The 15,277-nt window shown below is 63.4% G+C and overlaps 1 protein-coding gene across 1 annotated transcript; it reads left to right on the forward strand.

Annotated features, from left to right (window-relative positions):
• Positions 1 to 2,164: 2,164 nt before the first annotated feature.
• On the forward strand, positions 2,165 to 15,077 carry ZNF316 (zinc finger protein 316). The gene is made up of 6 exons (XM_027961438.3): positions 2,165 to 2,320; positions 6,296 to 6,602; positions 6,812 to 6,930; positions 7,609 to 7,735; positions 8,212 to 8,325; positions 10,908 to 15,077. Exons 2-6 carry the CDS (start codon positions 6,323 to 6,325, stop codon positions 13,232 to 13,234), a joined length of 2,967 nt encoding a protein of 988 aa, XP_027817239.1. The 5' UTR covers positions 2,165 to 2,320; positions 6,296 to 6,322; the 3' UTR covers positions 13,235 to 15,077.
• Positions 15,078 to 15,277: the final 200 nt, after the last annotated feature.

Genomic DNA, 15,277 nt, shown 5'->3' on the forward strand with positions numbered 1-15,277 from the left:
CCCACTCCAGAATGCTTGCCTGGAAAACCCCATGGACAGAGGACCCTGGCGGCCTATAGTCCATGGGGTCACAAGTGTCAGACATGACTTAGAAACTAAATCACCACCACCTCCTCCCCCATTTGTTTCCTATCTGGTTCTGGGGCCTGACTCTGACTATATCCCCTGCCCCCCATTAGGAGTGGGCTTGACCAGTGGGCAGCACTGGTAGGCTGGGAAGGGGAGGACATGCCGGGGCGGGGTGGGGGGCAGTCGCACCCCTCCTCCACAACCCCAGCTCCCACCCGGTGACGCCGCCTCCCGCCTCCAGCTCCCTGCAGGCCCCACAGCCTCCTTCCCCGCCCGCCCCTTCAGGTCCAGGTGCTGGTCTCCCGTGCCTCCATTCCTATCACTCCCCTTTTCCTGGCTCTGCCGCTCTCCTGAGTTATCTCCTCTTCAGAGCTTCTCAATGGGACCAGCTGGGGTGAAGAGGGGGTGGGGAGAGGGTCCCGGAGTCCAAAGCACAGAGGCCCACAGGACCGGACGGGGAGTGCCATGGACAAGTGCGCCTGCAGAAAGGTGGGGGGGATGGTGGGCATGGAGCACCTGAAAGCCCAGTCTCACCCACAGGGCCTGGTCACTTCTCAGGGCCCGGAGTAGGACCCTGCAAACCACAGGCGTGACACTGGCAGAACTTCTGATTTTTTCTGCCATCTTTTAATGAGACCTTCAGTTTTTAGAGACTTTTTCTTTTGATGTGGACCATGTTTAAAGTCTTTATTGAATGTGTTACAGTATTGCTTCCGTTTTATGTTCTGGCTTTTTGGGATCGAGGTGTATGGGATCTTACTTTCCTGACCAGGGATCAAAACTCTCACCTTCTCCACTGGAAGGCAAAGTCCTAATCACTGGACTGCCAGGGAAACTATCTATATATACATATCTGCTTTATTGAGATATAACTGACATATAACATTGTATTCGTTTTAGGTGTTCAATGTAATGATTTGATGTGTACTGTGAAATGACTGCCACAATAATTTAGTTAACCCTCATCACCACACACAGTTACATTTTCCGCCCCCTTGTGATGGAAATCCCTATGCAGGCAGGTCTGAGTCCTCCGTGGTCTGAGCAGACCCACAGCCAGACCACCAAGGGTCTGGAGGGGAGAAGCTGTCACTTCAAGCAGGTATGAACCCTCTGAGAGCCCAGTCAGACTGTGATGTTGATGTCCTGTCTTAAGGGGTGGGGGTATGGGGCATTAGTGAAAATAGAATAAAAATGGTACCAGTGTGATGATAGCTGGGCAAGGCCCAGGGCCCAACCTCCGTGGGTGCAAGATGTCACCATAAGACGGCAGCTGCGGCCCTGGGGCGGGGTGGGGGGCAGATACAGGTAAGTTTTGGGGAGGGCTGTGGGCATCCCCTGAGTCTCCCACTTCACCTTCTCACACCTCCTGGGCGGCCGTCTCCCCCTCCCGCCTCCCTCTGCTGGGGGAACACACGTCCCTTCCTAGAAGCGGGCCCTCTTCCTGGTCACTTGGAAAGTTTCCAGATCTGAGGGCTTACTGCATTCATCCAGCGACCCCTGCCCAATGGCTGGCCCTCTCGGTCCGCGTCCTCCTCCATTCTGGGAACACCCCCCACCCCCACCTTCCATCCAGCGTTGGCCCCGCGCGAGCTGTGGGCCTCCGGCCCACCTGCTCTTGTCCTGCTGGCCCCTGCCCGGCAGGGATCGGCCCTGCCCCGTCCGGATCTGAGGGCACGCGGGCCTGCACGACGCCTCCCCGAGGCCACTCATAGGGGTCACCGCCTCCCTCCACCATCGCGGGGCCTGGGATGGAGCCAGCAGGCTCTGGCGCTCAGCGGAGATCCTGGAATCGCGGTTCAATGAGGAGGCTGCGCGGGTTCTGGGGAGCGGCGGTCCGGCCCGGGACCCCGCGGACGTCTCCAGGGCCAGGGCGGGGCGGGGGGTCCCCGGAGGTGGGGTTGGGTCCTGGGAAAGCGCGGGGGAGGGTCGCCGCGGTCCCCAGGGCGGGGGTCCTGGTGCACACGAGCGCGCGGACCCAGGGCCGAGGGCGCCCTCGCGCGAGGGGCGCGTCCTCTCCCCCCACGCACGACCCTTTGAGGCCGCGCTGGACCCCGCGTGACCGGAAGTGCCCCCCCGTGGGCACTGGCGAGGCGGAGCCCGGCGGCGGCACTTCCGGTGCCCACGCGCCGCCGCCGCCGCGCAGCTCCGGGGCCGTCACTTTGTGTAGCGCGGGGCGCGCAGGCCCCGGCCCGGCCCCGGTGTCCGGCGGCGGCTCGGCGGCTGGCGCGCGCGGTGAGCGGGCGGCGCGGTGAGTGCGCGGCTGGGCCGGCGGGCGGCGCGCGCGGGCGGCAGGTGCGGGCGGGTCGGGCGCGGGCGTGGGGTCGCGGTCTCGCCGCCCCTCGACGCCGGCGCGCGAGGCCGCGGTGAGATCGCGGCGCGCGGCGGGGTGGACCCGGCCTGGACCTGGGGTTGGGGGGCCCGAAGCGGCGCGCTGGCCTGGCCTTGGGCGGCCGCGCCCACGCTCAGTGCAGCCGGTGGACCCCCTCCCCGGCCTGCGCGATGCGGGCGGGCTCCGACCCCCGGGGTCGGTCCGGGTTGGCAGCGCGGAGTAGGCGGGCAGCGGAGGACACACGCGCGCGACTCCTGGGAGGTGCCCTCCCCGGTCTAGGCCGGAGGGGCGGGGGTTGGGCCGCGGCCGCCCCCGGGACACACCCATCCAGGAGGGGCTGTCACGGCCTGGCCCCTACTTCCGCGGGAGGCGGGGGCCTGATCAGCCCCCTGAAGGGGTAGAGATGGCTGGGCTGGCGCCCCTGGCAAGCCTGCTTAGTGACCTTGGGGGCCTTGTCTGGGTCTTCCCTCTGCAAATGGAGGCTCCGGTGGGCAGCTTGGCCGAGTCTTGTACCGCCAGGAGGCAGGTTTCGGAGCTCACGCCTGGGATCGGATAGGGTCCTTCCTGGGGTCTGATGGGGTCTGGGCTGCCTCGTGTGGTCGCAGAGATGGGAGAGGGGCTGGCCTTTGGAGGAGGACCCAGTGGGCAGAGGAGAGGGGAGGTATGCAGGGTCAGGCCCTGCTGTGCCTGGGTGGGGAGACGTTAGTGCTGGGTTTGGTTCAACAAGTGTTGGCAGGTCTGGGGCGCTGGCTGCCAGGTGAGGGGCTGCCTTTGGGCAGCAGGCACGGCCCGTGGATACACCTACACCAGGGGCACACCAGGAGAGTAGAGGGGCCCAAATCGTGGACAAGCAATGAGGATCCTGGTAGTCAAGGAAGAAGATGGAAGCCTGGAAGGCCTTGAATAACGGGTGTGGCCAGTGAGGCCACCAGAGGGTAGGAAGGGGCCCAGCTGCCCCTGCGCCCACCCATTCCTCCTGCTGCTCCCTGTAGGTTCCCTGGATATGGGATTTCAGTGGAGAGTTGCTGAAAGTTTCCCAAGTTTGCCACTTGCTGTCCGTGGGGCAGGCATCTTGTCACCAGCCCCCCAAACCCTGTTCTAAATTCTGCAGCATGGTACCCTAGGGTGCAGCCCCGCCCCACCTCCCAGGCAATAATGGCCTGGGATGACCTGCGGGGTTATGTTGATCAGGTTGCTTACCTGGCTTACCTGAGTGGGATGCCAGGAGGTGAGTGTCTGGTGGTCTGCCAGGCTGGAAAGAGAAGAGAGGAGAGTGTGCAGCACATACCTGGCCTGGGGAGGCAGAAGGAACCTGGCATCCAAGTTACTTAGTTACTTTTTCACAACCATTCTGTCCCAGATGCTGGGTCAGGATGGAGGGATGTCTGGCTGGGCTGTCGGCAGGGTGACTGCCCATCTCCATGGCAGCCGGGTCTTTCCTTCCCTGGTCACCAGCAGGTGCACCTCTTAGGAGAAGAGCCCTTGGGGCCTGACCTCCTTAGATGCACCACCAGTGGGTTCTAGGGTGAAGGACCCTCAACAGCAGTTAGTCTGTTCCGGAACGTGATAGTGGGGCCAGAATACTGAGTCTTAAAAAGCTTATGTTGATTGCATTGACTGCAGACTTCAGAATCACTCCTTTGGTAAATATCTGAGTGCTCACTCTGTGTCTGGCACAGAAGAGATTTGAGAGAGGAGCAGAGGGAGCTTCTGCCTGCCTAGAGTTGACTACTGTGCTTGGGGAGACAAGCAATAGCAGACAATTCAATAAGTGTATTAAAATGTAGGTGCTGAGAGCGCAGAGTCCTGGGAACTGTGCATGTCACAGGAGCCCAGGGGGGCTGCCTCCAAAGGCCCAGTGAAGAGGGAAGGAGAGTGCCAGGGAGAGGGAGCGACATGTGCAAAGGTCTTGAGGTGGAATGAGCACGGGGTCACTTTATTGCAAAGCCACGAGTCCTCAGGTGCAGGCCCAGCCTGGGGGCGCCTGCTGTGGGAGAGAGCTAGGCAGGAGGGGCTCTGCTGGGCTTGGCATGGCATCTGGGCTCAGCCTGAATTTGCAGCCTGAGGCCTGGATGAGAAGAGCCTCCCTCTGGGCCTGAGGTGGGTGGCGATTGGGAAACCTCTGCCGAGCGTTTCTGACACGCCAAGTGCTGAGTAGGGCTCCGTCCTTCTGCAGGCGGCCGAGGTGACGCACGCACGTGTTTCTACAGCTCAGGCCCCTTCACGTGGCCAGAGAGCCGCAGAGCCCGAGGACACGGGCTCTGTGAGCGACTGGGGGGGAGGTGGCCTTCCTGGGTGTAGCGCCCACGACCGGCACATTTGGTCCAGGGATACGGGACCGAGAATGGGGTCAGCGTGAGAGTCAGAACAGAGGTGGCTTCTGGGTGCCGGTGTGCCCCTGGACTTGGGTCCCGATCTCTGGGAGGAGCTGTGCGAATGCTCAGAGTTCCCTCCCAATTACAGTGTGGATTTTAAAGTGGCAGCTCAGAGCACTTGAGAAAAATGAGCTCACGCTGCCTTATTAACAGAGACATGATGAGTTGTGGTAAGAGCTAATCAGTGAGCACTTCTCCTAGGAGGTGCCCAGAGTGGTCTGGACTGTTCTTATGACTGGGGGGCACCTTTCTGTGCGGGCCCTGTCCCGGTTTAGGGGTTCTGTGGCGGACACCATGTGCTGATAGAGCTGGCTGAGCTGGGGTGGGCCCTGGTATCCTCTCATCCTCCGGGGTTCCCACTCTCTGCCCAGGATCCTGGGGTCGCTGTGTTTGTAGTAGGCTTGGCTCACTTTGGAAGTGACCCCATTCAGGTCTGAGAGACTGATGAGCCACGCTGGCTGATGGCCCTTAGCCTCTGCGCTTTGCACTCAAAGCCCCTGCCTCTGTCTTGTCCCCAGTGCTCCACTGGGGTTGGTGAAGGATGCGCAGGTGGAAGGGAGGAGTGGTCCCAGGGCTCCTGGTATCCCGTCCGCCTTGGGTCCACAGCCCTAGGCTCTGTGCCCCAGGCATTGTGGCTGTGTCCCCCCCACCCCCCGCCGAGTGCCTGGCTGAGCCGTCAGCGACATCCACGGGAGCTTCAGGTGCTGTGAGTCACCGGAGCTTTGATGACTCGATGCTTAGGGTTCTCAGATCCCTAAACGTGAACAGGGTTACCAGGCGTTTTATTTCACCTTTGCTGATCCAGCAATGAACCAGATCTCCATGACCTGCTGAGCTTTTTCTAGGTGCCCTGGACGTCACGAGGGGCGAGGGCTGTGCCATATGCCTGCTCCCGAAGGGGCCTGACCTGCTGGCTCGGCAGAGCAGGTGTTCCCGGCAGGGTGGTCTCACCTTCCCCGCCCAGGGCCGTGGCCTGCATGCTCAGACTTTGGCTCCCATACTCCCTGCTGCCAGGTTTGAGTGTCCAGAGCTCAGAGTGTTTGAGCATCTCCTCCACTCATATATCGGGTGGGCTGTTCCTCACAGGCTGTGTGCACCCCTTTCACTTAATCTTAGCCAAAAGGCCGAGAAGTGATTGTGCGCAACCTTTTCAGCTAAACACAGGCTGGACCACCCTCTGGCACGTTGCCTGGACTTTATGCTTCCACATCCTTGTGGATAAAAAACGCAGGATTAATCCCCAATTTACTCCAAGAAAGCACAGTGGTTCACAGCAAGCCTGTCCTGCTCCCAGGAAAGAGCCGCGGCCAAGTAACGGGGGTCACAGTGAGGGGCTCTTTGGCAGCATTTCTGGGGACAGAATCTAGGTTGTGCCCCCTGAGATCATGGAAAGAGCTCCTGTCCTGGTGCCCAGTGCCCTGCCCCTCAGGGCAGAGCAACCCGGCCTCCCCAGGAGGGCTGAAGGGCCCCGGAGCAGACGCGCGGTGGCAGCGCGTCACCGTTACCGTCTGTGTTTCAGGCCGAGTTGAGGCTCCTGGCAGAGGCGATGGCAGCCCCTCGCACGACTCCAGACTCGCCCGCTGCGCAGCTGGAGAGGCTGGACGGATCGGAGTGTGGTCCTGACCAAGAGGAAGACGAGGAGGAAGGAAAGGGGGAGGAGGTGGAGGTGCTGGAGGAGCGGCTAGTGGAGGTGGTGGTGGACGCGGATGTGGAGGTGGATGGCACGGTGGAGGCGGCGCTGGCAGAAGAGCAGAGTCCAGCGTCGGGGGCCCAGGAGTGCCCCCGCGGTGGCAGGGACACCGAGTCGCCGGGCCTTCAGGAAAAGGGTAAGAGAAAGGAGCTGACCCCTGGGGAGGAAGTTTCGGGGGGCTCTAGGGGGCAGCCGGGAAGAGCTCTTGGACAGTGCGGAGCTGGGGCTGCGGGATCAGCGCCCCGCACTTGAAAAGGGGGCGTGGCCAGGAGCTGCCCATCCTGGCTGGATGGACACGTGTCCGTCCGAGGCTAAAGCCCGGCCCTCAAGAGTCTCTCCGCTCAGCCCTGCAGGCCTCCTGGGCTCCAGCCACGCCGGGGGATGAGGACCTGGAGCGGGATGGGGAGGGGGACGAAGAGGAGGAGGACGAGGACGAGGTCGACTCCCTGACGTCTGGGTCTCAGGTGAGCTGCCCCCTGGTTTGGAGCTCAGTTAACCAAGCAGGGGTTCCGGGGCAGGGGGAGGGGCGGGATCCGAACCTCCTGTTGCAGAAACCCCCTGCTGGCAGGGCAGCCCCAGCTGTGAGCCCGATCAGGGCCGCGGGAAGCAGTTGGCCGTCTCTAGTCCGAAGCCCAGGGGTTATGGTTCTGCTGTCCTGGGCCTGACCCTTCCCAGGCCACTGTCCTGATTGGGCGCCAGTGCCCACACTCTGCTGGTGCCAGCTGTCCACCCCGGCGTGAGCTCTCACACTGCTGATGTGACCCCTGGCTCTAGGCAGACAGTGACGCGGGAGGGGTGAGGTGGCCATGCAGCACAGCTGAGGGGTCCTGGGAGTCGTGGTCCTGGGACTTCGGTGTGAGACCCCATGCCGCCCCACCTGAGCTGAGCGATCTCCCTCTCTGAGCCTGAGGTCCTGATTGCTGAATGAGACTGGCCTGGGCGAGGCCTGGGAGCCCATAGTTCCATTGGGCGTTTGTAGGCTTGCCAGTGATGGGGTGCTGGGCTGTGTCCCCGTGAGCCCCACATTGCAGGGCGAGCCCACTTCCCACTGAAGTGATCTCCTGTCCTGTCTTCGTGGGGGTGTGCCCCTGCCTCTCACCCAGGTCAGGGAAGGACAGTGGCCAGGGTGCTTTGTTTCCCAGGGGCTGGTGACCTTTGAAGACGTGGCTGTGTACTTCTCCCTGGAGGAGTGGGAAAGGCTGGACGCAGACCAGCGGGAGCTCTACAAGGAAGTCATGCGGGAAAACTATGGGATCCTGGTGTCCTTGGGTGAGCAGAGCCCTCCGTCCGCAGGAGGCATGCTAGCCTGACGGCTGCCTGGGGCTTAGCTGTCTGAGGGTGGTTTGTGGAGCCCGAGGATCCTGGAGAAGGGGGTGCTGGTGCCACCTCACCTCCCAGGGAAGCCCTGGGGACCAGCCTGGCTTCTGGCCAGGGTGTGTCATGGGGGGCTCACTGTGGCCCGGCAACACCGTGGCCCAGGTTCCACGTCCTGGGGAGCGGCTGGTCCTGTGTTGGTCTCTGTGCTCCCCTTAGAGGCCTTGAGTGGCGAGGAGTCCGGAGGCAGAAGAGAGGGGTGGGGCCCGCTGTGGAGGGGGCTTGGCAGGAGAGCTGGGGGTGTGGGAGTTCCAGTGGGGAGGTGGGGAGGCAGGTTCTGGAAGGGATGGGACAGGAGTGGTGGAGGCAGGGCTGTGCGGGTCGGGGTGCGAGTACAGCCCTGCAGCTGCCGCCTGTTCTCTTTGGGCCAGGATACCCAGTCCCCAAGCCGGATCTGATCTTCCGGCTGGAGCAGGGAGAGGAGCCGTGGGTCCCGGACAGCCCCCGTCCCGAGGAGGGAGACATCGTCACTGGCGTCTACACAGGTGAGCGTTACACAGAGTCTCGAAGGTTTTCTGGCAGCCTTCAGCCTGCACCTTTGCTGCAGCCCCAGAGAGGGGCCTGGTGCTGCTGGTCTGTGCTGTTGGGGGGCTCCGTGGGGACTGCACAGTGCTAGGGGCTTATCCCTGCCTTTGAGGTTTGGCTCCTCTTGGTTCCAGTCTGCAGAGGCCTAAGGGCTGGGAAGTCTGTAGCAAACCTCGAGGCTCCTGTTACAAGTCTTTAAAAATAATGCTGTCTCCTTGCCCTGCCCTCTGGTAGGTTTTGTGTGCCTGAGGGTCAGCTCTCGTGGCTTCCCCACCCATTCGGCCATCTCTTGCTGGGAGCCCTGGGACCTGGGGCCAGCGTCCCAGAGGCCAGTGTTCAGGGTGGTGGATTTCTCCTGAGACCCCGGACCCGGCTCTGTTGCTCCAACTTTCTGGGCCTCATTTTGTAGTCCTGTAAAAGAGTTTGAAGGAAACCCATAGTTTCCTGCCCTGAGGCTGTCGGACTGTTGGTGCTATGGAGGTGCCCCTCGGGGTCTGTGAGCTGTTCCGGGAGGTCGGGAGGTTCAGTGGAGGCGCGGGCACAGTGCGTGTGTTGGGCTTTAGTCTTGGCTGATGCTTGCCTTGTGCGGGCTCCGGACGTCTCACGCCACTCATGTACCTGGAGCAGCGTGTAGATGTCTTAAATAAAATACAGGGAGACACAAGTGGCACTCTGCCTACACGTGTGCGCTTCAGAGTATCTCCTCGTATGCTGTTTATTCTCATAGCCGCTCCGTGAAAGAGCAGGGGAGGGACGATTGGTCTCACTTGACAGCGGAGGAAATCAGCTTTTGAAGCAGTGATTCAGTCACTCGCCCACGGTGGGCTCAGGCCGCGGGCCTTACGTTCCACTGTGCTGTGGGCTGGCCTTCCTGCCCTGGATCCTCAAGTTCTCTGGGTCCCTGTGGGAATGTCTCCTGGCCTTCAGAATTGGGGGGCGGGCCTCTGGCTGGTGAGAAATGCTGCTGCTGCCTCCAGGCTGAGACTGGGATGTAGGTGATGTTTCTCAGAGGGTCTTAGCAGGAGGTGTGCCCTGTTTCAGGGGTCCAGCTCTGAAATGCCACCTGGGGACAGAGATACTGCAGGTCTTCGTTGGCTGGTCTCTGAACACGTGGTTGGGTGTGTCCGCCTTCTCCACATGTCTCGGGGAGAAGTATGGGCAGGTTGTCAGGCTTGGAACATGGCCCCGGCTGAGGCAGTCTTCACCTGGTGTCAGAGTCCTCAGGAGTGGAAGTGTCAGGGAGACGAGGTGCCAGGCTCCCTTCCCCAGGGTGCACTTGTCCACTCCCCACGTGGGTTCTGGAAGAGGCAGTGGAGAAAGCCCCAAGCCCTTTGTCAGAACACCTCCTCCACCCCGGCTCCATCCTCACCAGTAGACCTGATGGGTCCTCACTCAGATCCCAAACAGGCTTGCATCTGGGAACAGGGGGAGCCCTGTCCCCACCACAACCTGGAGTGATCCTTCCAGGTGCTGGAATTCTGAGGTGGACTGCATGGTGCGTGGCCGTGGCGGACAGATACAGGCAGAGGGCACCCGAGGAAGGTGGCACACAGGTGCTCTGAGCACTGGGGGTGCTGCAGGCCAGGTTCCTTGTGTGACATAGCGCCTGCTCTGTAAATACCAGTTCTCTCCTGGGTGTATCATGACTGCAGGCATATCACCCCATTTATAAACCAATTCTCTGTCTGCACTGTTCACTGAAGGGTGAGATCAGGAAACTGCTGGTGGAGGAGGGACGGGATTGCAGGGTCCTGAAGTGGGTCCTCGGCCTTCTATGACGGGAAGATGTTTGTAGCTCACCCAGTCTTAGTCAGTTTGGGACCATTTCTCAAGTGCACAACGGCTCAGAAGAAAAACAAACAGGCTTCAGGGAGGCTCGTCTCTGCCCGCAGAATAACCAGAGCATAGTTAGGGTGAGTGCAGAGAGCTGAGGCCTCCAGGCCCTTTGGGTCCTTGCTCAGGGCAGCCTTTCTTGGTTCTGCCCTGGGGGTGGGTGCCTGAGGCTGGGGGAGAGGGACCCAGAGCTGGAGAGATGCTGAGCAAAGCTTAGCTGCTCAAAACGTCAAGTCCTCCGTGACCTGGCCGTGCTGGGGCTGGGGTCTTGGCTGCCTTGGGCCAAGCAGGCCAGGAGGTGGGGTTCTCCAGGAGAGAGTGGGCTTTGGGAAAAACAGAGCAGGCATCTCAATCTATTTTTCTGGCCTGTGGTCTCACAGGAGCCCCCAGGCAACGTCACCCACTTTGTAGGTGTCCCTGTTCTTCAGTGAGGTGGCAAGCCCTGGAGGGAGCTGGAGGTGTGGAAAAGGGATTAACTAGTTGAGGCCATGTGAGGCAAGTTCCAGAAGGGAAGGAACACCTAGGAGGGATGGAGAAATCTCCTGTCTGCAGAGTTCCTCTTACCTGGGGTAGGGACGGAGGCACCCTGAATTCCGCCCGGTGCTCCGGGAGCCTGGTGTCCCGCAGAAACAGCTCCTTGCAGGAGCCGGTAAGGGGCTGCTGGCACGGTGTCGTCTCACCTCTCCTGTGGTCTTCTCGTCACCTTCAGGGGCCTGGTTCTGGACCGATGACATAGAGGACCATGAGGAGGACGACGATGAAGACTTCCTGGCAGAGGTGGCAGAGGAGGAGAACGAGCCCCCGGGGCTGTGGTCGGCGGCCTACGGAGTGGGCGATGTGCCTGGGACCTGGGGCCCTGATGACTCGGATTCTGCGCAGACTCCGGAGGGCTGGGGTCTGGACCCCGGCGGGCTCGGGGTCCTGGCCCCGGGGTCTGAGTCGAAGCCCTTTCTGCCGGACCGGGAGCCGGGTGCGAGCCTCCTGGCGCCCTGGGCGTTCCCAGCCGCGGTGGCCGCGCCAGCCGGGCGCCCGGAGACGACCTGCGACGTGTGCGGCAAGGTGTTCCCACACCGGTCCCGGCTGGCAAAGCACCAGCGCTACCACGCGGCAGTCAAGCCCTTCGGCTGTGACGAGTGCGGCAAGGGCTTCGTGTACCGCTCGCACCTGGCCATCCACCAGCGCACGCACACCGGCGAGAAGCCCTTCCCGTGCCCAGACTGCGGCAAGCGCTTCGTGTACAAGTCGCACCTGGTCACGCACCGTCGCATCCACACGGGCGAACGGCCTTACCGCTGCGCCTTCTGCGGCGCGGGCTTTGGGCGCCGCTCCTACCTGGTCACGCACCAGCGCACGCACACAGGGGAGCGGCCCTACCCCTGCCCACACTGCGGCCGCAGCTTCAGCCAGAGCTCGGCGCTTGCGCGGCACCAGGCGGTGCACACGGCCGACCGGCCCCACTGCTGCCCCGACTGCGGCCAGGCCTTCCGCCTCCGCGCCGACTTCCAGCGCCATCGACGGGGTGGCGGCTGTGCGGAGCCGGGCAGCGAGGGCCCTCGGCGGGAGCCCTGCAGTGAGACGGGGCCCGCAGCGGGGCCCGAGGAGGCCGAGGCAGGGCCAGAGGGGCTGGAGGGGCCCGAGATCGATGAGGCGGACGGAGAGACTGAGGGAGAAGCCGAGGTGAGAGAGGCGGCGGTGGAGGCACCCACCCCGCGAAGCAAGGACGACCCTGAACCGGACAGGCGGTTTCTGGGGCTGGGCAACGGCCTGGGGGAGGGCGAAGGCCCTTCTTCGCACCCGCTCGGCTTCCACTTTCCCATGCATCCCAAATCTTGGCTCCACCCGGATGGCTTTCCGATCCTGGGCCTCCCGGACTTCGGGGAGCGGCTGCCGGCCGACGGGCGCCCCCTGCCCGGACCCCTGGGGGGCCGGCTCTCCCTGGTGGAGGGCACCGGGCTGGCCTGCGACCCTTTTGGCGGCGGGGCCGGGCCTGGAGGCGCCAGCGGCCTGCGCGCGTTCGGGCCTGCTGTCGGGGGGCTGCTGGCGGAGCCAGCACCCGCCGCGCTAGCCGAGGAGGAGAGCCCGTGGATCTGCTCCGACTGCGGCAAGACGTTCGGGCGCCGCGCGGCTCTGGCCAAGCACCAGCGCTACCACGCGGGCGAGCGGCCGCACCGCTGCGCCGACTGCGGCAAGAGCTTCGTGTACGGTTCGCACCTGGCGCGCCACCGCCGCACGCACACCGGCGAGCGGCCCTTCCCGTGCCCGGAGTGCGGCGCGCGCTTCGCCCGTGGCTCGCACCTGGCGGCGCACGTGCGCGGCCACACGGGGGAGAAGCCCTTCGTCTGCGGCGTGTGCGGCGCGGGCTTCAGCCGGCGCGCGCACCTGACGGCGCACGGGCGCGCGCACACGGGCGAGCGGCCCTACGCGTGCGGCGAGTGCGGCCGCCGCTTCGGGCAGAGCGCGGCGCTGACGCGGCACCAGTGGGCGCACGCCGAGGAGAAGCCGCACCGCTGCCCCGACTGCGGCAAGGGCTTCGGCCACAGCTCGGACTTCAAGCGGCACCGGCGCACGCACACGGGCGAGAAGCCCTTCCGCTGCACCGACTGCGGCCGCGGCTTCGCGCAGCGCTCCAACCTGGCCAAGCACCGGCGCGGCCACACGGGCGAGCGGCCCTTCCCGTGCCCCGAGTGCGGCAAGCGCTTCTCGCAGCGCTCGGTGCTCGTGACGCACCAGCGCACGCACACGGGCGAGCGGCCCTACGCCTGCGCCAACTGCGGCCGCCGCTTCTCGCAGAGCTCGCACCTGCTCACCCACATGAAGACGCACCGCGGCGCGGCGGGCGCGCCGGTCCAGGCGCCCGCGGCGCCCGTGCCCAAGGCCGAGGCGCCCGCCAAGGGGCTGCCGAGCGCGGGCGCAGGGACCGGGCCCGAGGAGCACGGCAGTACCCTGCTGGAGTTCGCGGGCGGAACGAGCTTTGGCTCCGAGCCGACGGCCGCCTTCGCGGGGCCTTCGGGCGTCTACGAGGAGAGCATCCTGTGAGGGCCTGTGACGGAGGCGCAGGCCGCTAGGCCGCCGGCCCTTTGCTCCTCTGGCCTCGGGGGATGCTGAGGGCCCCAGCCTGGTGCGGTGCCTTACCCTCAGCCCCGGTGCACCGGCCTCAGGCTTCCCTCCTGCTCGGCCCTAGAGAACCGGCCGCCGAGCTCGCATGGCCGTGCGGGGGGCGCGGGGGGCGAGGCGAGCCGCGCGCGGAGCCGATGGGGCAGGGGCGGCCACCCCGATGGGAGACTGCGACATCCCTGGATCGATGCGGTGAGGCCACGCGGTGGGGACGGCTGGCGATGTTATTTATTTTACCCGGGTTCGATTTGGGTGGTCCAGGGGAGAGGTGGCATGTGAGTGAGTAACGGGGGTTTAACGTAACGGCGAGGGAGGGGAAGGCCTTGCGTCAGGGGAGGGTGGGGTGGTCGAGGGGTTTGGCTGACGACTTCTTCCCATTCCTCAGCGGGAGACTTCAGGGATCTCCTGGCCCTTCAGAGTATGTCCAGGAAACGTTAAGGACTGTGCGTGGCGAGGGGAGACCTCGTGGGTTTTCAGAGGACGGCGTTCCTCCCTAATCCGGGGTGGGGGAAGCAGAGATGCGCCTGGGAAAGCTTTTGTTCTGTGGCCGCGGATATTTATTTCCAGTGCTTGTATGGCCCGAAGAATCTGGAAGGAGGAGAAAAAAGCCAGAAACCAAACCGTGGCCCCATGCAAGGTGGGGTAGGATCGGGTAGCAGGTGTCCACAGGGTCCCCAGGGACCTTGAAGCCTTACTCTGCAGGGTCCTCACTCTGCTCACCCCACTGGAGCGCCGAGATCCAGCCTGGTGGCGTGGGGTTTAGTCTTAACTCCCCCTTGGAATCCTTTGGTGCCCTTACCCCGGGCAGCTGGAGGCTCGCACTCAGAGATTCCCCCACGGCGCTGCCTTCGGCTCCCCGGCTCCTCTGCCAGCACGGGGGCGGGACATACAGGGCCCTGCTCTTCTGAGCCCGTGGCTCACTTAGATCCAATAACCCAGCGTAAAGTGACATAGGTCGGTAGCAAGGTCGTTTCTTAACATCCCATGATTAGGGCTGTGACTGCCCAGCCCCCTCACCCCAGGCTCCTTTCACTCTGCCTCTGTTTTCCTTCTAAGCTAGAAGCCAGCAGTGTTTCTGTTTAGATTCCCATTTCACAGAGTGGGCGGTAAGCCGTCCACCTTGGGGGGTTCCGACCTGAGCCCGTGGCTCAGTGACTGACCAAGAATCCAACTATGCAAGGCCCGCGGCCAGCACCCACCTTCCAGGCCGGCCGTTTGGAGCCACCAGGTCACCTGCAAGACACCTGCCCCAGCCCACCTTGGTGTTTTTTTGGCCACTATGAGTGGGGCCAGAAAACCGAAATTTTGAAGCAACCTTATTCCCTTCTTGACCTAGTTCCTTCTGTGTTAGTATAGATGCGGCCGCGGGGCCGAGAGCCGGCAGCCAGACCGCTGGAGGCTGGGCGGTAGGAGGCAGCGTAGTCACTGTAGTCGGTGGGTGGGAGGAGGGCCTGGACTGCCGGATGGTGGTGGTAAGGATTAGCCTGGCCGATGGGGGTGGAGTGGGTGGGGTGGGGGGTGAGGAGGACAGGGGTTCCCAGGGAGGCACCAGCGGTGTTGGCTGGTGCCCTCTGTCCCTGGCCTCTCTCCCGCTGTGGGAAGGCGCCTCAGGAAGGGCCCAGGGCAAGGTGGGCCAGCCCTGCTTGGCCAGGGTCCGGTCCATGCCCATCCTGCATGGCCCAGCCTTTGAGCACAGACCTGCAGCCCTGCCCCGCAGCTGTTGGCAGGAGGAAGGACCTAGCTTTAATAAAGAGTGGACAAACGAGCCTTGTGCCTGGACTCCGTGTTGTTGCCCCTTCTCTGGCCCCTCAGGGAGGCCCTGCAGGGCTTCAGGCCCGTCTTATTTCTGCAGATGATGTTAGGAGTGTCTCTTTTCAGAACCTAGAATTGGCCTGTGCGGAGTCAGCCCAAGAGAGCTTCGACCCGTGCCGCCCGTGTCCACCAGGCCTTTTCAGGAGTCCCCAG

This window comes from Ovis aries, chromosome 24, assembly GCF_016772045.2.
Source record: "Ovis aries strain OAR_USU_Benz2616 breed Rambouillet chromosome 24, ARS-UI_Ramb_v3.0, whole genome shotgun sequence".
Classification (NCBI taxonomy): Eukaryota; Metazoa; Chordata; class Mammalia; order Artiodactyla; family Bovidae; genus Ovis; species Ovis aries.

Coding starts and splice junctions, on each gene's coding strand:
- ZNF316 (XM_027961438.3), top strand. CDS start 6,323: ATGGCAGCCCCTCGCACGACTCCAGACTCGCCCGCTGCGCAGCTGGAG. Junction 6,603..6,811: donor GCCGGGCCTTCAGGAAAAGG/GTAAGAGAAAGG, acceptor CTCTCCGCTCAG/CCCTGCAGGCCTCCTGGGCT. Junction 7,736..8,211: donor TGGGATCCTGGTGTCCTTGG/GTGAGCAGAGCC, acceptor TCTTTGGGCCAG/GATACCCAGTCCCCAAGCCG.